This window comes from Euwallacea fornicatus, chromosome 21, assembly GCF_040115645.1.
Source record: "Euwallacea fornicatus isolate EFF26 chromosome 21, ASM4011564v1, whole genome shotgun sequence".
In the NCBI taxonomy this organism is placed as follows: domain Eukaryota; kingdom Metazoa; phylum Arthropoda; class Insecta; order Coleoptera; family Curculionidae; genus Euwallacea; species Euwallacea fornicatus.
In genome coordinates, this window is record NC_089561.1 from 3,699,687 (window position 1) to 3,723,192 (window position 23,506).

At 35.0% G+C, this 23,506-nt stretch overlaps 1 protein-coding gene across 3 annotated transcripts in view; it reads left to right on the forward strand.

Annotated features, from left to right (window-relative positions):
- LOC136345810 (furin-like protease 2) overlaps positions 1–23,506 on the forward strand; it is a 268,365-nt gene that overhangs the window by 225,846 nt on the left and 19,013 nt on the right. For all 3 annotated transcript variants that reach the window (XM_066294422.1, XM_066294423.1, XM_066294424.1), the window contains one exon: positions 19,328–19,462. In XM_066294422.1, the coding sequence (XP_066150519.1) occupies positions 19,328–19,462 (135 nt within the window). The remainder of the gene's footprint in view (positions 1–19,327; positions 19,463–23,506) is intronic.

Consider the following 23,506-nt stretch of genomic DNA (forward strand, 5'->3'; position numbering starts at 1 on the left):
AACCGAGGCATGGTGAAATTGGATTTTAAACTTAACGCCTTGGAATTAGAATTTAATGGAAATTAAATTCTAACATCTAATTAAATACCAGAGTGCGCTTAACTTATTTTGATTTCAATTCTTAATGTACCCCTGGATTTATAGAAATGTGGAAAAACGGGCTAAGAGACTGACTAACCTTTTAGGTAATGTTATGAAAGTTCTACGAAATTAATTAATCTTGAATAACTCTTTGTTTTCCAAATCGTTTTTAAAACACTGAAAAAACAAAAGCCTTTTACAGTAGGATGTAGCTGTATGAAATGAAATGACCAACATCCTTTTTAGAATTGTTCCTCTGTTGTGAGCGTAAATAATGTCGACAGGATGAAAATGTCCTTTTGTATGGATAAAATGTTAACAGGGTGACATCCGTGAAGGACTATTATGTTTTTGGGTTGTTATGCCGAGCAAAAAGGCTTCAGCTAATTGTTTTAAATGATCAACAAACGACATGTCAGAGAAGATAAACAGAATCGTACCGAAGAAACCCATTTACGAAATGAAAATTTATGGCTTACAGACCGTAGAATACATCCAGAAATTAGTTTCTTTCGACGGGACATGCATAAATTGTTCATTGAAATATATTTGCATTTGGGAGTCATCAGCCTTGGCTTAATCTTAAAATATAGTGGGGTCGAGACATTTTCAAACGATCTTTCCAGCTCGGTTTAACAATGATTCAGTGAGGGGCACATGGAGACTGCAGTTTGAGAAACTCTCCTTGTTTAAGTTAAACCCAAATGGAAAATTTAACTAAATGTTAGTGAGATGAGATGAGACTAAATACAGCATAAATAATTTGGTTTTGTAAATAGTTAAGCGCATATTTCTGATGTCACAAATTGTCTTCCCAAAATGGGTCGGCAGCAGTAGATTTCTGCTATGAGGCATCACAATCTGTACCATGAAAATTATCCAGGTTATCCAGGGTCCAGGATCTCCTAAGTATAACTAGACAAATTGTGGAACTTTTTTTTTTTTCATTTTAATGCATACAATTATTTTTTGCATGTAATTATTAGGTAACAACTCGATTTGTATTCGCCAAATTTATCGTCGAAAATTACATCGAACGTATTGCGGAGGTTTATTCAGACTTAAAATTCTAACTTAAATCCTGTTTTTGAGGTACTTACATTCAACTATTTTTCAATCTCAATTATTATCAAATATTCACATGCCCCAAAAGAGTTGCGACTATATGTCAACACCGTGGATGCCCTGCCGGAAAATTGGCACACTTCCTGAGATAACCAAAGGAGCCATTTTGTGAATCTCAGGCTAGAGATTTCGCATCTAAAATCAATGCAATTTTTGTGACCCTTTAATTGAATGATTTACATTTTTTCGCCTTATCTCCAAGAGAGGATTGAGAACCTTCAAATTTATTAGATTGCCTAAGCAAAAATGGATTTACCCATATTCTAGAACTTCTACATAACCGAACCTTATGCATTCAGAAGCAATAACAATAGTTATTATAATATTGTGGTTCCGTAATTTTTCTTTCTTTTTAAAAAATATTAAAAAATCTGTCGTGGATGAAAGGATAATATCGAGTTGGCATCCATTTAGGTTAGTTGCCCAACTAAATTTCATTCCTCTCTCTCCGGAACTGCAGTAAAGCTTTACTCCAGCAGCTTTGCTGCGCCCACGTATGGACATCACTTCTCTGTTTTTTGAACCATTTCTTTTTTCTTTATTATCCCCTTTTTTATTTTCACCCTAAACATCCCTCAATACTAGCTACTTCCCGTTGGCTCGAGTGCTTAATCATTAGGTACATCGCTTTAGTTGGCTCTAATGTTTTTTTTTTACTTTCTCCTGGGTGGGCTCTCTACATGATTTCCATTTCCAGAATTCAAAAAAGGCATGTTCCATTATCTCCCAATTGCTGACTCTCAATCTGTTCCGATATTACGAGAAGCACCAATGCTGCATCAATAATTAACATATGTAATAGTTCACGCACAAATAGATCGAAACTGTTTCTATACGTGTTGGTTTCCTTGGTGAAAACGACAAATTTACAATCAGTGGGTGCTGTTATATTTTTATGGCCCGTTGCCCATAGCAACGAGCCGTAAAATTGTTATAACGCCCGTCGCTCTTGGCAACGGACCGTAAAGTAAAAACATTGCCTGTTAAGTTTTCAACCGTTTTTAATCAAATAATTAAGGATAATATTTTGCTCCTGGCACATAAGAGGCAAAAGATATATCATTTTCATGTCTACTTCTTGTGTGGGTTCTTTTCTATATTGTTATTTTCAAAATCACTTATTCCTGTATTCCATAATATAATATTTTAGATGTTCTTCAGATTTCCAAAAAATTCGAAATATCTTATTGTCACATCAATTGCTTTAAAAATTGAAAAAATCTGAATAACCTCTTCAGTAATACCGAGTAAAATCTGTAAGAACATTTTCTATAGTTTGCGAAATATTTTATTAGTATCCTCATGATGTTTAAAGTACTCTCAAAAGCATTCCACAAATTGTAGTTTAAATGCTTCAAACGAAGAGAACAAAATGAACATGAAGTCTGGATTATACTCTTCTGAATAATATTTTCCTCAAAAATTTAAATATGAACTAGATGAAAATACTGAAACATACAATAGATATCCATCACACTTTTTTCAATTATGTCTCTGATTTATTCCTATTTCTGCATCGAGAATAAAGTATATACAATAGCAGAGGCTCTCAAAGAGGGCATTCGATCTTCAAAAATGTCTTACGAAAGAAGTCTATTTTGTCACCTCGTTGGAGTCCTTGACATCGAAGCTCATGTCCCTAATTCTCCTAGAAAGCCCTATGCCAATATAATTTTATAATCAAAATCAAGCTTTGCGTGTTAAATTGGATTTTAACGACACAAAAACTTAACAAACTTTACTCCCTGTGTACTTCAATGAGAATAAATATGGGGTCATTACGTAATTCTCATTACCATAATGCTATGGGAATTTTATAGAACCTGGCGATTAGATAGTATTCACCATAGGAGTAAAACGAGTTTTGAAATTGGTAGTAATAAAAGGGACATAATGCAAATTACTGCTTGTTATAGTAGGACAGAATGGTTTTCCTATATAAAATCTAATAGAATTACGGCTTGTAGAACACAATTGACCTATTTAGGAAAGTTTTCTTTCGAAAATAGTCGCATTGTAGTTTTCTTGACCTGACCGAACCCGCAAACGAGGTGCCTATATTTGGGGGGGCAGCCATTTCGAAAAAGCTCGTCCGTAAGCAAAATTTATGTCCTTCAATAAATATTTTATATCTCAAGAGTGAACCATACACCTTGGACGTCTCGCGTTTCCTTTTATATCTAGTCGTAAAAATGAACGAAGAAAACATATTGAGTTCTATATGAGAGACGAATGAACTTTTTCAGATTTGAATCGCTTTATATGAGTCTAATAAAAGTGATTTGAATTCGAGGCACACCTTGCGTCCAGTTTTACGCAAACATTGACAAAAGTGATCATACATCCGTAAGCACCATAAAATCTCGTTAAGCTACGTTTGAATTTCCTTTCCAACTGACTGCATTTCCGGGCTCAATTTTGCCCTCCGTGACAACAGAGGATTACAAACGGCCTAAAACGTACGTAAAAACATTCGGAAATTTGGTTTGAGTTATGAAATTAGTTCTACGCAGCTAACATGAAATAACTTCTATAATAATTTCTGGTTGGTCAGATTTACCCATCCGGAATCAAAAGGGGCGATTATCATTACGTGAAAATCCCACTTTTATACCGCAATATATATTTTACGGCTCTCGAGAATCGCATAAACTGGATATCGTCCTTTACGTTTATATCATTTATTTTTATATCTTATGACCATCAGACGAGTTGATAGGTGGCTCAATGAAGACCGACTTTAGGCTGATCAGAAGCGGGCATTCTCGAACCCACGCAAGACAACAAGTCAACTTGCCTTATTTTGTGATTAATAATTTTTCCATCAGTCGTATAGCTCACTTTTTGGTTTGATAGAATCTTTCCTGGAAAATATGAAACAGTCAGATACACAAGAGTTCTTTCCTATTGTTGATGTTCCCATTTACTGCCTTTCCTCGAACACATAAATCGACAACCTTCGCGATTTTTATGATGACTTGTCACGAAAGGAGGCAAGAAAATATAGCTCGGAGACATAAATGTTTAAAGTTCTTTGTTATCTACATTTACCCATTTACGATAGCGTCCAAGGTTAATTCGAATAGGAATTGCCATGACCTTTTACATATAAAATACAGGTATATTTCAGGCCAAAGGAACACACAAAGCAATGGAGTTTCTGGGAATAATAACGAGGTTTTATGTTAGGGTTCAGGTACACGAAATCGAATGGAAAACGCGAGTTTTGATGTTGCTTTTGGTTGCGAGTAAAACGGCAACTGTTGTGTATTTTGCCTAAGAACGGACGCGAAATACCGCAGGAAGCATCAAAGACGTTTCCACGATAAAGGAATCGAACATGAATATGGATATCCGACGTTTATTGTATGGTATGTTTGAAGTTATGTGGTTGAGTTCAAGCTTAGTAAAACTACACGAACTGTTGGGAAAGAAATTAGAATAATACTACTTCGAACCATAATATTACCTCTGCACCCAGTTTTTTGCATAAATGGGAAGAGTGTTCTATTCATAATTTTGAAACCTCAAAAGGGAAATTTAGAACCGTTGATGCAGGTGAGGCACAAAATACCATTTTAAACATAAACTTTACCAAGCAAAATTCTCCTATGATGCAGTCGCTCTTTCATTAAAGAAAAACGTTAAATAACATAAACTGCCTGTACGTCGAAATCATTTAGTTGAATTAAGACTGGAATTCAAAACTCACTGCAAACTTTCCAGCGAAACAGGAAATTAACGGAAACTTAGAAGCAGTGTCTCCTTACAAAGACCTCCACCTTTGTAAGGAGAAAACTACCACGAGGGTGTATCATTCTAGCTCTCTGTCGCATATTTATTTTGCGAAAATATTGAAGTGTAGAGTCTCAACTTCACAGCAGCACATCTCAGAAATGTTAAAATTTCCACGGTTCTCTGGAATATTATGATGTGAGATTAAGAAAATAATTCTTTCGAAAATCCTATGCCACTCTCGAAAATACTACTCTAGACTCACCAAACGAGATCCTCCTGAACCACAACAACTTCAATATTTTAACCCTTAAGTTCGATCGGAAACGTGTGCTACACCACACATCGTGTGCGCCGACGCCCCCCCCCCCCCCCCTCCAATGCGAATGTACGGACGCGGGATTCAGTATAAATACTGCAGACTCTTCAGTTAACCCCTCAGTCATCTTCAGTTACATCTGCGATTCGTACGCACAGGTATATATTAAAAAAAGAAATTTTACCATTTTGGGTCGTAATTAGGACTTGCATTAAGAAATAAACATGATACGTGTACCGTGTGATTTGCAGTAGTGCTACTTGATATGCTAGTTGGAGTCATGTGGCGTAAATCTACTGAAGTTAAGCAAATTTCGCACGAAGTATCGTTCAACAGAGTGACGTATCCAAATTTTGCCGTGAAACATCTCTCCAAATAGTGTTATTGCATTGCATGTTCTTATGCATATTTGGTATTTGTCCGGATTAAAATTTATGTAAGAATGAGATTGAAATTAGAAATATGCAAGAAGCGCCTATCATATTGCCCTCGTTTACGTATTCGAGGTGTTAAATTGGTATAAACAACCACCAATACTTGGGTACCAAATGCTGTAAATATAGTACAGTGAAATATTTGGCTGGTTCGGTGGGCCATGTTTCCAAATTAACGGAGAAAATGTTTTACTGCAAAATTCAGTTTCGGCAGAAATATTCCACTGATTTTAACTAGATCTTGTACTGTTGACGATATTTTTGAAATATTTTATTTTAATATGATTTTTTTAAATAAATTTTTTATTATATTGTATGATAAGACAGAGCACAATCCAAAAGGAGTCAGAAATTACCAGTCTTCCATGATGAAAACCTAAATAGTCGAAAAGCCATTGAAAAAGACGAAGAAGTGTGCATTATACATTTCTTAATTATGTGTCAGGCGCCATTTTTATCTAAAATGGAAAAATACTATATGAAACCCGTTGAAAAATCTTCTATGTTCGTCTTGCACTAGACCATTTTCAATGAGCTCTATATAGTGCGTTTGCAGTGCTACTCTATGGTAAACTAAGTCAACAGACTTTGAAAACTTATCAAAGACTCAATCCCAGGCAACGCAGTATTTAAGGTTCTCTTTAATTCATGAACACTATACTGTTCCAATTCTATGATCCAAAAGCTCAATAGAATTGCTAAAAGCCCAGTGGAGAACTTTCATCTACAGCAAATCACATATTTCCGCATTCCATGGGGAAAAATGAGAGAAGTTAAGAAATTGACAACTTTCATGCTCAAAACGATATGTTCAGCTTGCCGATATCGAACTTCTTCCAATGAGAGCTGACTGCTTCGTATCTGAATCTCGAGGGAACAATGCAATCCGTAATAAGAATAAGAATTCAACATAACAATGTATCGAAAAATTCTTACTTCAAGCAATCTCATTACGCTCGTTCGCAATTTTTCACCACGGGCGCCATAACATAACTTTATTGTAATATTGCGGCAATAAAATGGGAACACATAAGCAGTTGCATTGTTTCCTGTCAGTCGATTTCCTGTTCGGTATCGATAAAACAATAAAACGTGAAATAGAGCTTAAATCTGCGATGACGATACATGTTCGCGGTTTGGGAAAAACGTATTTCTCTCTGATATTGAGAAATACACCGACGTTGGAAACAGTTTTTAAGTAGCTAAAAATCTGAATACAGCTGTAAATCTCTATTTAATTTCATACTTCAATTTCCTCCGTCTAATTAGGCCGAACCTAAATTAGCTCTCACCAAGTCCTGCTGCAACAACTGCTGCTGATATTAAATAGCAAATCTCCTCGTGTACACGTGATAACAAGAGTAGTTTTCCTCTGAGTATATCTTTATAAATAATGTCCTCGACGCATAGGAAATAAGATAAAAATGTTTTATCTGAGCCATGTCGTCGGTATACGGCCAAATTGATTTAGGTCCTAAAAAGTATAGGGGAGAAGAATGCCCTCAAACTTTAACTATATGATAAAATTTAAATTTATATTGCATTCGATTTTGTAGAGGGGGGGCGAGAGATTTTTCTTCGCATAAATGGGCTCTATTGTTTAGTGTCTTCTGAAATTGCATCTCTGTTTCTGAAGGATAGATGACCAAGTATGGGTATTCTAAACATTGAAAAATCCTTTGGGAAAATTGGAAATGTGTATCTGATAGAAGAAAAATAATTTAATTTCTTAAAGGCAAAACTTCGGCAAGATCCATTCGAACATTTTTAAACTGTTTCAAGTTAATACACAATGAAATATAACCATCTTTTATGCTGAAGGATTCAAATACAATAATGTAAGTTTTTTGTATCACTTCAGTATACTTGATTATAGTGAAGTTGAAATTACCCAAGTTAAAAGTAAAGGATTATTATGAAAACTAGTTCACAAAGTTTTCCTTTTTATTACGAAAACATTCTAAAGAGGAAATTTAAAAGAAACTTTTATAACAACTTGCTTATTATTAAGCCGAAGTTAAAAGGGCACTTTAGAAAATTTATTATTTCCCATGTTTTCGAGATAAATGTTTTCCAACGGCAATTTAGAAAGTTTTCCTTTTGTGTCATAGTTCTCTCAAACATTAATTATCGTTTTATCAATTTATTTTAAAGCTAAAATTGAAAAGAACTCGAAGTGCAACTTCATTGATATTTTTCATTCTGGAAGGGACAATAACTATATTCCCCACCCCTAAAATCTAAAAGTCTACTCAAAATTTTCTATCAGGGAAAATGTGGTGGGGTACATAAGGGTCTTATTATAATGCAGTTTTTCCAAATACACTATGGCTATCGTAAATGTTTTACATTCCTGTTTCCCGGCATCCCCAGTAATTCGAAAGTGTTCGTCTACTTAAGAAATGTTTCTTTCATCACATTCGCAGCATATTTAAAGTCTTTGTCTTTTAGCGCTCGGTTCTTTTAGTATTCTTTTATCGATATTTTGAAAACCTCTCAAAATGGGCAATGTCGATAATTTCACCCTAAATTTACAATAAATTATAAAGCAAGAGTGCTGGGGGAGGACCCTTGGGGTAATTCGCTGCTTCAAGAGATCCTGTAGCTCGATTGCAGAATTGGGGATAGGGGAACTAAAGCATGACGAAGGTGGCTCTTAGACGAAATCAAGTACTTGAGTGATATCAAGTGTCTGAAGAAGGAAAATTATTAATCTCATAAAAAAAAATGAGGTAGAGACCTGTGTAAGAAAATTTCTAAAATGTCTCCTTAAAGATGATAATTTAGCCTCTGAGGGATCCTCATATTCGAATACTAGAACATAACGTCTAACGACAAGCTCCTGGAAAAAGTGGTCTGCATAGTAATTTTCATTCTCGGCTCCCAGATAATTTAAGGCAAAAAATAGAGATCATTTAAGAAGACGCCTGAGCAAAAATAAAATACAAGACTTAGGGTAAGATATCTAACGAAGTAAACCTAGATAAAAGAACAAATTTTATTTAACTCTTATTTTCGCCTCTAGATGGTCGGATTTATTAGTTTCCGGGCGATTCATAATTCAAATATACCTACAGACATTTTCTTCTTCATTATCATCGCTTTCTCTTTTATCTTCATTACCGAATTCGCCCCTGCATCACTCAACGAAAGTCAATGATTCAAGTTTACTAAAAATTTTGTGAGACAGTGCTTTCGTTCAAATTAATTGTTCTTTAAACCAGAGTAAATATGAAACCAAATTAATATTAAACGCATTAAATTTAAATTTCAACCATTTTAACCAATTCCAAAGTGCATACGTATGCAGAATGGCACATGCCTCATAAAAGAGATAGCTGCGCTACAATCATATTACGGGCCTAGGAAAGTAATTTTGGGCAGAATACGGACATTAAAATTTAATTTTAATAAGCGGGAGCGCTGCATTGCTAGAAATTCAAACATAGCTCAAGATTTCAGGGATTCATAATAAAACATTTCAGCGATATTACGTTCTACACTCTTACCTGCAGTTTCCAGGTACTATCGATTTTGATACCCAAGCCAAAACTCTTTCGTTTATTTTAATGTCCTTAAGATTATTTGAAATTGCGCCGGTTTATGGTAATCACCCCAAATGCTTAACAGTAACAATAAGTTTTTACTGACTCCAGTTTCGCAAAGCGAAATTCGGGCGATTATGTCGCGAAATTGACGAAAAACTCATCCCAAAAAAATCTAATGGATCCGATCAATATTAAGTACGCCACTAAAAGCAAAGCGATGTCCCAAGTCTCTGCTCTTCTAACATCATGATGGTTAAGTATCGGAAAGTATTCCAATGGGGTTGCTGGGGATACAGGGGCAAAAAGAATCACATAGACGTAAATTATAATCAAAAGCCTGTATGTTCGATTTACATAATTCCCCATTAAACCAGAAACTTTACGACAGCCATATTTGTATTCCATTTTGTCGCGACCAACTTGTCTCTATTAAGGCCTTTCGGACAAAGTTTTTATGCAGTTTTGATGCAAATGAATGCATTATGGCCGCGGGGGATAGATACGCGAAACGGAACGGCCCTTCTAAATTGAAAAATAATGGTATCGTTATTAGATGCGGGTTTATCTGCAATTCACTACATTTACATTAGAGAAGTTCGCATTTGCTCACTGTAGACATTAAGTCTCTTTAAAGTACATTGCTACTTCCATTGTTGCACCCCTAAAGGCGCAAACGAAATCTTGTCATTGTTAATGTCCTCTCTGCTTGACTAGATATGGGGATGAAGAGTGGAATAGCCGCATAAAAGAAACTTTTAGTCTTAGATTAGTTTCAGTTCGTAATTTATTTTTTTTATTATTTTTTTTTGTAGGAAAAAATCCTTAACGAGATGCAATTTTAAATCAAAATCTTGTTGATAAGCGCCTTTAAACTAAATTCGAAAATTTACGGCGGCAAATGCTGTTTGAAATTTGAATAAATTAGATCCGAGTTTTCCGGAGGCAAGTTTCAATTTAAATGCATGTAATAACAATGAAACGGGATTTCCACGCGAAAATATTCCCGATGTTGGGCAATGGATTATTCGGCCCACGATACTGAAAAACCAGACAGTTCTGGTTTTCGCTAGGGAATAATGATCCTACAATTTGTGTGCCTTTTTCCTGTTTTATTTTAGCTGAGAGCTAGTTGGATATGGAAGCGATTTCGTGACTAATTGTATTTTATTTCAGCACGTCCCTTTTTTAGGCGAGAATTTAGAAACTTGAACAAATTTTGTTCGAACTAAATTATCCCCACACGTCGCCTCAGATTGGATTAGATCATTAAGCTCGAACTGAAAAATCAAAAAGTGCATATTGATTTTGTCCAAACACGCCGGCTGCATCGTCGGTCTTCAGAAACTCTAATCTAGGCACAAAATAATAACGAGTTATGATTAAGATAACCTAATTAAGTACACTTCATTAAAATAAAAGGCGAACAAAACAGACAGGCATTATTAAAGGAAGGATTGATGGGAGAAAATTATTTAATATGAAAAAGCTTCCTCTATAGCCCTCGTAATAGGTTGTAGCCCCTCTTTAACGTCTGAAAACAAAAATGAAAGAATAAAGGGCTAAATTACTGACCAGAAAGAAAGGACTATTCAATACAGAACTCTCATTTCTCCGACTTAAATTGGAAATTCGGCTAATCGGAGACTAAGAAAAAAAGCGTGAACAGTTGTAGTAAAAAAACCTGTTTAATATCAATTGAAAAAGGCAAAAGAAATTTAAACAGGACGACGAAAGAACAGGGGAAATACTGAAAAATAAAGTTGCGTATAAAAAAATAAGAACTCGGGCAAATGGGAGTGTAAGTGACCGTAAAGGAGTAACTGGACAACAAAATTTTGATAACTGATAAAACTTCAAGGTTGCGAAAGTAAAATGTAGCAGGAAACATAAAATGAGTACATAAAAAGACATAAAACAATGACGCAGGGATAGTGATTAACGTTAAAAAAAAACTTTTAAACTGAACATAAAGAAAGTAAGAGGATAATCCCAAAATACCCGACCTGACATATAAATTGCAATTTTTTTTGTTAAATATTACAAAGACCTAACCCAAAAAGCTTATGTTTAAAGTTGGAGGTTGCTACGTTGATTTATGTCTGTTTTGGGACCGGTTTTAGTGAACGCTTTTAAAGACTTTATGAACATGGGAAAAATTGCTCATCGATAGGTGATTTAATATTTTCATTTGCACAAGTTTACACTTCCGTCATAGCGATTGCCAAAATCGAACGACTTGGTTTCAAACTTTTTTTCTCAGCCACTTCATTCGCCAGATTTAACCCCCTGAATTATTTTCTATTTCCATACTTGAAACAGGGGCTCGATGGAAAGATATTTGTCAATAATGAAGAGATGAATTCCGAGGTTGATACCTATTTTGAAACATCGGAGCTTCGTACCATAAACAGAGTATACAAGGGAAAAGTATGTCGGTCTCAAAGGAGACGATGTTGAGAAATAATGTAATAATTTCCATTTTATTTATTTTTTTTTTTTAAGTATCAGGTGAAGTACTTCTGGGACTATCTTCGTATAAGACGGGAAACAGGGTCTAAAGGAAAACGGAGAGGAAATGCTGGAAGTCGCAGATAACAAAGATTATATTCCTGGGAGATTAATGTGTTTGTACATAGCGTGACGTGACACACGACCACAGCACAAAATGAAAAAAGTTAAAGCAGCGATGAGAAACCAACATTCGGCAATTAAGGAGACAGAAATCAGTGATAAGAAGGAGCAGAAAGGATGTAAAAAACAAGTAACGATAAGAGTAGGAGTCAAATGGGCCACTGAACTTAAACAGAAGATCAGAAGCAATTCAGGTCTGAAGGAAGTGTAGAGACCTGGTTTTGTTTTCTCATATTCCTCAGGCAATGAATTTTAATCTTAGAGTTTGCGTAGAGTTGAGATTTCCACTTCGAAGCAAAACTAGAAAAAATAGGTGTGAATTAAAGGGTATTGCGTGATGTGATTTATATGGAGGCTAACCCTAAATTAGTAAAGCAAAGAGCGGGCATTGTTTTTGGAATAATGCAGAAACCATGTACTGTTGTTATAAATGGGCGCACTGTTTTGCCTAGTCACTTTATGTGTTGCTTTGCGGACGCTAAGATGAAAAATAACAGCATGCGAGTGCACTGTTTTGCCAAATTTATATTCGTGAAACTAGAAAAGTAAATTGCGCCTTTTGCATGTTTCCTGAAATGGGACTGTGATGGATTACACTATTTTTCATTTTTAATTTAGGGCTACATTACGTACTTTGATAGACATTTTGTTTGGGAGTGAAGCGGAAAATTACGCGACAAAGAAGATCAACTGTTAGTGCAGACATGATTCATTACTCCGTTCTTTTGATTCGTTTCCATGCGAGATAAATTCCCAATTAACTATCTCTAATAATTATCCGACTGAGTAGTTCCAGCATTATTAAGCACAAAACACTAATCACCATAAATTGAATTCGGCCGGAATGTTTCGTCCTCTAATTAAGTTCTCCGAACTTCTCATACGTAAGCGGTCCTAACTTTCAGGCAAACTACAAAGTGGCTGATGTTAACCTAGTCGAACTGCAAACCAGCTATAGAAATATGACCAGTGACTTATCCCAACTTCACAGACCGCAGATTCGGGCGTATAAAGTCAAAGGGAAATCTGGGTCATTCATAAGTGCCCTTTGGCATATGCCATGAATCGAGAGCATATCGGGCAAAAATGAATAAAGAATTATTAACTGCGGATATAACATTGTTGAGTAAACTCAACTCGGTTTACAACAATATTAGGGCGGAAATTCAGCAATTATGCTGATGGGCCTTAATTTCTTTAAAGCGTAACTTATGATGCACATTTATCATTTTCATGGAGCGCATTTTTTCGGGGGTTTGCTGAAAGCCATTGTTTTAACGAGAGAATAAGCTGCCACAATATATCTCTGCTTAAGCTAAATGTTCCTTGAAAAAAGTCCGGCCTTCTTGTTGTTTTTTTTTAGTTCATAATAGGTGATTCCCCGCTTCAGTCCCTGCGTTTTCCTCAGAATGATTTTGCATTTCTGAGGAGTGTTTTTGTCGTGCAAAAGTTTAATGATCCAACTCCTACTCAACCAAAGCTCATTCCTACATTAATAATCGTATTCTAAATGTTCAGAAGTTGGGGGAAGGCGCGAGAACGAATATTTGAAACTAACAGCCCGCGTCGAACTCTTGAGAGGTCACAATTAAATAAATGGTCCTTTCGCAACCTTCCACCTAAGTCGATCGCATTAAATTTTACTTCCCCCATTTCGGATGAAATCACATTTCATTAAAATTTCAAAATTGTTTTAGTCGCAGATATTTCCGAATGCAGATGTTCCTTTTTAGGAAGTTTGCGTTAGTGCAAACTGTCCAAATAATCGCTATATTCATAACTACGAGAGAGACCGTAAAACCCCCACGAATGAAAGTTACCCTGTAGAACGTAACAAACTGCATAATTATTACAGCAAACGTAAAGAAACGGCATCATTTATTTTAACCCGTAAATCTTAATGAGGTCGTAAGAAATCTTAAGAGGCAATGAAGAAATATTGAATATTTCACCTAGTTGAGTTAGTTTGGTTCAAATTTATTCCTGCGGCCTCATTTAGGTTTGAGTTTTATCTCAAAACTCTTGGAATTTTAGTGAAACTCCAGGGACAAATCGTTAGTTCCGATTACTTATGATTTATTACTAGAGCTTCATTAAGATTTGAATTAAATTTAGAAATTCTTCAGCTAGTAATGAAAATCTCTTGTTACATCTAAATGATGATCATTAAAGAGACTCAAGTAGGCGTTAAAATATTAAGGGCATGTCTTGGATAATGTCATCTGTTATCAGTTTGCCACTCGGACGTTTAATGGTAAATAGTAAATGACTTAATCGACGCCCTGCGTTTACTGTTTACTGCCGGCTGCGATAATTGTTTCAATGTCACTAATCCTTAGGTCGTTTGCTATTTATTATCGATATTTCGTTAGATTTGAAATTTGAATATCATCTCGAAATCCCTGCCATATTCGTAAAATTCCAAGCACTTAATTCAGTTTTAGTCGGTTCACTTAAAATGTCCTACTGGTGTTTCATTCAAGTTACAATTTGATTTCGAAACTCTTACGACTTTAATGAAATTCTCGTGAATTATTTACTTCTCGTTACTAAATGACGATTTTGAATTTACTTAAGTTTTACTTTTTACTAAGTTTAATTAACTTAAGTTTATTATTTAAATCTTATTACTTATTGCTTGATTTTAATTTATCAACCCAGTTTATTCGGCTAATTTAAGATTTATTATTCGCGCTTCATACAGGGTGATTATTGTTACCAAAATCATTGGATTTTAACTTTAGTTCAACTAGTTTTTGCGGTTTAACCTAGATCATGTAACACTATTTATCACAGACGATTCATTCAAGTTTGGATCTTATCATAAAATATATAGGATTAAAGCAATACATGCAAGCACCTACTTCAATTAATGCAGATTGCCCCAAATTTATTACTTAGCTTAATTTGGTTTGGAAACTTGATTCTATATTCGTTAAATTTTATTATCTATTCGCGTCAGCTACTTCAGGATAGCTCAGCTTATAAGATTTATTACTGGAGATTCATTAAAGGTAATTTTTTTTCTCGAAATCGCTATTATTCTAACGGAATTCAAGTGAGGCACCCATATCAGGATTATCCAGCAAATATGAATTCCATCAAGATACTTCGGCTTACTTAAAATTTATTACTTTCACTTTTTTGATTCTAGTGAAGTTCCAATGAGGAACTCCGGGTTGAGATTTATTCCTCCAGTTTTATTCAAATTTAGATAAAATTAAGAATTTCTTTTAATTTTCCAGAATATTCCAGTTAGTTACTTTAGGTTACCTCGAATTTATTACTTAAGCTTCATTTAAGGTCGCACCTTAACTGGAAGTTGCTTTGGTATTAATAGAAAATTTATTTTATTTTATTTCAGGTTTATCGACCCATACTAAAAGGGTCATATTATCCACTAATGAAAGCAAACTCTTTAGTGGGAGTTATAGCACAATCTTGAATGCATTGATTTTTTAATAATGTTTCAGCCAAATTCCATAGGAACTTCGTATGTATATACATTCTTAAAATAATCACTTAATGTTATAAATATTTATACTTGAAACTGTAACATGAACGAGTCTAATATAATATGGACGGGCAGGAAACCAGCTTTGCTCGTGTTGCAATGACTTCCCAGCACGGTTAAGTGCCGTTAAGCATTTAGTAGCAATTCTAAAGTTCTAACTTTGGACATATCCAGGAGTAAATAGAATAAAGCTATAAATATTTTATTCATCACTAATAGGTATCGTAAGACTTGCAGAGTTTTCACAGCTTTTTCTAATAAATTTCCGTCATTTTTATGCATATTAAGCGAGTTCGAAATATGATTTTTGAATACCACCCGAAACACGCTTAGTCATCAAATATTGACCCCTGAATATTTTTCATATCCCACGAAAATCGGAAAGATATTTCAACCCAATTCCAACTAATACACGTTTTTTGTCAGTGATATTTCATCATCGAGCCAGGACCCTTTATATTTCATATGTGTTCCATAGCCCGCAGACCATTGTAGTTAACCGAGAGGATCAATGGAAACTTCAAAAAGATAAAGCTTCTCGGGGTCTTTTTTATTGCAAAAAGTTATATTGACATATTGTCCGAACAAGGTAAATTTTTCTGTATAGAATCGGAGATCGCAACTTGTCTGATCGACCGAAATTCGGATTTGATTGGGGTTTCCACCGAAAAACCTAAAATGTGTCTTTAAAGATTATTTTTGATCACATAGGTGATCAACCAAAACCGACGAATGAGGAAGAACGTCTTTAGGGGTTACTTTCTGGACGATCTCATACAGATATAATGTCTTAGATGTTAGCGGATTTGTCATATGATAAGCCTAAAAGAAAAGATGTAATGTGAGTAGATAAAGTAGGCTATAATTGCCTGTCTCTGAAGATTTTCTCGTAAGCTATAGGAGGAAAATTAAGGTGATAATGGTGCTATTTCAATGCTAGAGAAGTTGGTAATATTTCATGAGTTTAATCTCCAACTGCCCTTATGGCACCCATTCTCAAGGTACTGTGGCTGTAAAATAAAGAATATGGGTTTAAAAATTAATTGATGAATTTAACGAAATAAACCGTAAATAATAGTCCGGGTCAGGGCTGCCCTTTGAAAGTTGCTGATAAAACTTATTAAAGTTTTTGTTCCCAGGTAATAAATCGGCCAAAATAATTAACACTTGCTTGATATACGAGGCAAATAATCCACCAAGGTTTTTTAATACCTTTATCACGTTAAACAGTCGTTTAGAACATTTCATTTCGCCGTGAAACCGTTAACGCCTAGCTGGGTATAAATTTTAATATGGCTGAAAAATTTGTGTCATATTTTTATGCAACACGAGTGGCTGAACGTTTAAGTTTTTAATTTCGTTTAAGTCTGATATTTATTGCCATAATCTACTAGTTAGGCGAGATATTGATCTTTCTAATTTAAATTATGGCCGAGAAGTTTATCATCGGCCTAGAATTTGGTTTATACCGAGGAACGAGCAACATTCCATATAACGGAGATAAAAATTTTAAATCAAGAATATGACATAAAAGAGTTTTACGATAATAAATTTCACGCAAGTGACGGGGGAAAAAGAGGGCAGAATACAATATTAGAGCAAGAAATGTTGAGTTTCATAATATCCACATCACTTTTTATTAAACTCCCGAAATATACAGGGCTCCCCACCAAGAACCACCATTAGACGTCTTAGGAAAACTATGAATAGCAAAGATACGAAATATTACTGGTTTGATAGGAACCTTTGGAGGCGACTCCATTTAAGATATTTTCAGTGACGTTACACTTCAGAATGTACCAAAAATCCTAACTTGCTTGCTTATTTTAAATGGACCACCCTATATATTATTGCGCTTTTAGATTCTACGTTCAATTTTAACCCAAATTTATTCAGACGCTGGCTTTTTTAGAAGTAATAGTTTCCAAGATATATGCAATTGAATATTGAAAATGGCAGATGGAGATGTCTGCAGAATTTGAAATTGTTAACAAACGCAAAGGTAGTTCGCAACTCTTTTTCATAATATTTTCTATAGAGGGTCAACAAAAGTGGAGCCAACTTGGACGTCAAAAAATCTATCATATTCGCATTACAGCTCAAAATTAGGGATGTACTATCCCAGCATCAATATAGAAAACGAAGTTACTCAGAAAATAAGTTCTTTTTGGAGGTAGTTTTAAAATATATCAAAATAATCATTCTTTGATGTCCAAGTTCGCTCTACTCTTGTGTACCCCCTATAGAAAATAGTTGGTAAAGTTTGCCAGCATACTAAAATAAGGACCTTCTATAATATTACGGCAAAAAAGGGTTCCGAAGCACCTTGCCGTTTGTCAACAATATGAAATTCCGCAGATATCTGCGTCTGCCACATTGAAGCTCATATATCTTGGAAACTACTGATTCTAAAAAATCCAAGGTATTAATAAAGTCGTATTAAGAATGAATGTAGAATCATAAAATAATATACAGGGTGTTTTCTAACTACGTCTAAAAAAATTAAAGGCGTAATCATCGACTGATTTTGAGTCAAAAATGTCTAATAAACATATGTCCGCAAATGCCTTGTTTCCAAGATACAGGGTGTTGACTGAAAGACGTTGAAAAAGGTTTTAAAGGTTTCTAAAGGTTTGGTGGTATTTACTAACTTGTTTATTGTTAGTTTTTTTTTGCTACTTCCACTACTATAAACAAGATAGTCAGTGTTATTTTAGTATTTTACTCTCTAAAGTGAAAGAATTTAGTTCTATGTCCCAAAAATCGGATTATACGTCAGTTTTGAAAATTTTTCAAATGCCTAATTACACTAATAAAGAAATGGCCAATATGGTTTTTGTTTACGGCCTTGCTGATGGTAATTGTCTTTTCTAAAATTCAAACACCCAAATTGAGTCATTTTGGAAATAAAATCTCTTTTTCTTGTCACATTTCAACACCCTGTATCTTGGAAACAAGGCATTTGCGGACATATGTTTATTAGACATTTTTGACTCAAAATCAGTCGAGGATTAAGCCTTTAAATTTTTTACACGTAGTTAGGAAACACCCTGTATGGGGTGTTTCATTTAAACTAAGCAAGCAAGTATTGACTTCCGGCGCAACTGGAAGTGTGACGTCAATGAAAATATCTTAGAAGAGGTCGCCTCAAGATTTTTACTAAATTACAAAATGTTTGTCACTTTGCTGTTCAGCGTTTTCCTGCAACGTTTCATGAGAGTTCCTGGTGGGACACCCCGTATTTCGTAAGTTCTTCGATCTTTTGACACATTTTTTTTTATGGATTACCTTTAGCCTTCTTAATCAGTAGGTGTACGTAAATGAAATTTAACATAAAGCAAATCTTATTCTTCTCAAAGTAATGCAAGCACTATGAACTTAATCTGATAAAGCCAGCGGCCTGCTAACTGTCTGATTCCATACTAAAAATGGCAGAAAAACATAAATGTTTAAACTAATATTAAAAGAAAAAAATGTAACTCCAAAGATAATTCATCTATGCCATTAAACTTTAATATAAAGCATACTGCAATGCTAATAATTTAAGAAATTTACAGCTGCACTAAATATCATTTCTTGACGAGTTTCATACATGATTATTTTAACGAGAACAGAAATTTGAACTTTTCCAAAGCGCCCCGGATCTGCAGAACTACAGTAACCATTATCGTATTTCATCCGGACTCAGAGCTGTCGGGTACATATCTTCGTGGCTCTTGAGATTAGTTTTCGTTAAGTAGTCACATCAATTGCATTATTTAATTTCTCAGTAAATTTAAAAGGAGTTTGAACTTCGCTAAAAAAAAAATTCGTCACCTTCCATATAAAAATATCTTTGTAGTGTGTCGCGTCATTCAGCCAAAGCTACAACAGCTGGGCAACTGTTGACTCTTCTGAACGGGTCCATTAAAGTTTTTAATGTAATTTTCTTTGATTGCAGAACGGAGGCGCCAAAGACGGCCTGGACATGAACGTATCCCCTGCCTGGCAAAAAGGTTATACTGGAAAAGGGATCGTGGTTTCAATCCTGGATGACGGCATCCAAACTAATCACCCGGACTTAGCTCAGAACTACGTAAGTAATGTCCTTATTTCCGCAAAAAGATCATCACAAGATTTGTCACTCCCGATTTCTCTTAACTAAATTCTATGTCAATGCAGCTTCCGAAGTCACCACAGATGCCTTTTCGGCCCTGTTTTGCACACAGGACTGAAATAACAAGCAACGAGCTTTAAATAGGTCATTGTTAAGTTTTAATACGCGAGGAGTTGCTGTTTGAAACTTCAAGGCGGCAAGTTCCCTCGACTTATCCAGAAGAAAGTCACGCTTTTGATCAAACTAATACTGCAGCTGGAAAGTTCCTAGTCAAAGTTTGACAAACTTCCGAAAGGACAATTACCTTGGCTAATCAATGAGGAGTTTTAATTGTCTCTGTTATATGAGGTCATTTGGGATTTACCGCACGCCTCCCTTTTACATATTTTGCATATTACGCCAGCGCAAAGTTTTCGCTCTGTTAGCTCTACACTCCATAGAGCGATTGTTTACAAGAGGACAGAGCCGGTGCTTTATTTAACATTTGCAGTTTCGAGCAGTATACAGTATGTAACATTTAACCTGGAACACCGGAATATTTTGAATAGTAGACATGCTATAAATTCTATAAAGAAACCTCTAAATAAACATGAGGAACGCAAATTTGAATATTTATATAGCTTGTTTTGAAGTAAATGCTGAAAATAGTGTCTCTGAACTTCAATGCACTTATTTATTCGTGTTTTAAAGGACTATTCAAATCTGCGAAGTGTGTCTTCTGGAATATTGACAGAAATGTTTATAATTTGCACAATAATATCCTCACGTATCATTGGTATACCTGTATAAATCCGATCTTTGGGATATCCCTACACAAAAAAATCCGGCGCACTAAGTTCTGCAGATCGAGCAGACCAACTCATCGGACCAGCTCTGCCGATCCAACGCAGAATAATGAACTTTACAACCGTCATGTTTAAAACACATGTTCAGATGCACTTCTAAGTTTAAGTCCTGGAGTAATATGGGCAGTTCACTTTTTGAAATATTTCCATACGTTTCGCCATTCAACCAAAACGTTTTCCATTTTCTTTTCTACGGTCAAATACTCTTTTTTGAAGCAGTGTCGACAGAATGTTCAAGAGTAGATGTTTTATCTGCTTACGTTATTGTTTATTTATCATATTTTATTACTATAGAACTTGTTTGTCCTATGTAAATTTTTTAAAAGCGGAGTTTGCCCTTTAAGATATAATTTGAATTTCGTAAATTATAAGTAATTTCTAGCAAAAATCGAAAAAAATGTTTCGAAACAATTCATTTTGTTTCTAGCCACATTATACGAATTCGTAAAAAAAATCAAGTTTGTCATTTGAAAGTAACCCCCCACCCCATTCACACGAGGGTGGCAGGGAAATCGACTTGAGCACCAACATATTTCCCCATCAGAATGATTAAAGCTTGATACTAAACATTTCTTTTTAAGATACCCTGTATTCGAGATATTTCCAGGTTAAATGTTACACACTGTAGGTAGGCTTTAAGCTCATTATACCGCCATGCTTGTAGCGGCGATTTATTGGGTTGACATCCACCCAATTAGCATAAGTGGACCAATAACTGCAGTTGGCATCGATTGTTTAATTTATAGTTTTCCAGAAAACCGGAAAATGCACAAATTTATGCCGGAAAACATAGGGTGTAATATTAACTACAAATGAAATTTGTTTACAATGAAGATTTTTTGATACACTTACTAAGTCCATTTTGCATCTCGTTCTAACTTAAGGTTTTTGATAGTCGATAGTGAACTGCAATGAAATTCAGAAATTAATTTAATGCACTGTTTCTCAACTGATTAGTTTAGCGATAGTTCCGTTTACCAATCTGAGTAATTCCACATCTCCTTGTTAATTATGGCATGCAAACACAACAAAATAATCGAACTAAGCTTTGTTGTCCCGAACTACCAAGTTTAATTGATGAAATAATGAAACGTTTATATTAAATTAACTAGATCTTATGCCTAAAATACTTTAATCTAACAATGAAAGTACTAAAAGCTTAAGATTAAAACGAGTTATTTTCAATCCCTCTAAAAGGTACTTAGTTGGACTGATTTATCGAGTTACAAGAAAAATGCAATGTGAATTTGAGCTGTGTAGATGGTGTTTTAAATATTTAATCCCTAAAAGCAATTTTCATATAAAAATTAATATTCCTCATGGACCAAATTATCGAAATTTTAACACCCGCTTTCATGTTCCTACAGCTTCAATTCCACCTATCTGCATCTCATCTGAGAGTAGTAACATGCGCGAACGCAGTTTTTTTTTCGAAAACCTCACGATAAATACACGGGGTGTTTACTAAACAGACGACGCAAATTTACAAAGATCTTCCTTGAGTTAAAATAAGAAAAAGCTCGGAATCGGAATTTCGTGCGACTCGGCCCGGAATCGTTCCGATGGAAAAATATCGAAATAGAGGATGTGAGAATTTAGAAAAAAGTCTGTGTTTGGCAAAAGTAAAAAAAAATACTCCTGATCGTTATTTTCAAATTTTCACGATTTAATTACAATATCATGGTGTATCTTTCAACAAAGCTCATTCAGAGATTTTAGACCTGTAAAATAACGTTGACGTCCTGTAGGACGAAAACAAATTTTTTACAAGACAAATTTAACTTGATTCAGAGTTTTGGACTTCATCATCAAAAAATAAATTTTGCCAATTACGTACCAATAAATTTACACCGAGAAACATATCTATTAATTCAGGTTTCAATCAAAGGTTCCATAATAGCCATAACGTCTGTTCCAACTCGATTCAATATTTCACATTAATTTGGCCTTCACAATCTCATTATTTGCTCCATGATATACATTAACTTAACGAATATATGCCATTTAACCACACAATGGATTTTCCAATATTGTCTTACCGCATTAACCTTTCAGCCAATTAAGGCCATTCAAGCAAAGTCCAAGTAGGAGTAATGGACCCCGGTCTTTACTGGGGCAATATTTTCCATTAATGTTCCACTAAAATTTTGTTTTGCGGGGACGTGAAACGTCAATTTTAATAAAATTAACCCGTGTTTATGGTAATGAAGATTTCTCGGTGCAATGTTGGTTTGATGGGTTCGTGGCAGCCATTTTCAATATGGGGGTTTATGGCCTGCAAAATCTCCAGTCGTTCCGGTTGATAAAGTCGTAAAGTCACAAACAAAAACCAAGAGAACTACTCTAAATACAACCCGATGTCCCCGGAGTGCACTAACTTATTCAAGTTTCGCCATTTAGCGGGCCTCTGTTATTTACTGGTGTAGCCCTCATACATATTCCGGACAAATTATCAAATTAACCAGTCATTTCCGGCGCTTCCCTAGACATTGCCCAAACGGCTCGAGCTCATACTAACTGCTCCAACTATATCTTAAACTGTATTAAAACTGTATTAACCCTGTAGCCCAGGTTATGACCGCCCCCTGTTAGAAACGGCCCGGTATTAAAGTGAGATGCGAGTCTTGGATTAAACTGACCTTACAATCTTGGAATTTCTAACAGTCTTCAATTATTCAAAACCTAAATAGAGCTTATGTTTTGAGCTGCACACGGAGGGGGATTAACCCCGCTTTGTAACTTGCAAGGCAATAATAGATACAATTTAAAGCCCATGAATAAGTTGGGCATTCCTTCTAATCTTCGACCTTCGGTGCTGAGGCTTCTTCCTACATATTTTCCTATACAAGAGAGCACAACCAAATTAAATTCAACATCTACCTATCTCGACATATGTGCAGAAAACGCGTCAATTTTAGAATCTGAAATTACATACTGCAAAGTAAAAATGTTATCCCTAAGCTTAACTCCCTTTGCATGACAATGCAACTTTCAAATTTTAAATTGAAAACATCGGCTTGTGCTCCTTCAACTGAAAAGTCTTGTCGTTCTTCATCCAAAACTGCTATGATTTTAAACTTTATTGCAAATAATAATAACAAATTCATGAAATTGACGACATTGACATTACCTAAAATAACCTTCAAACTTAATAACTAACACCGTTTTGTTATTGATA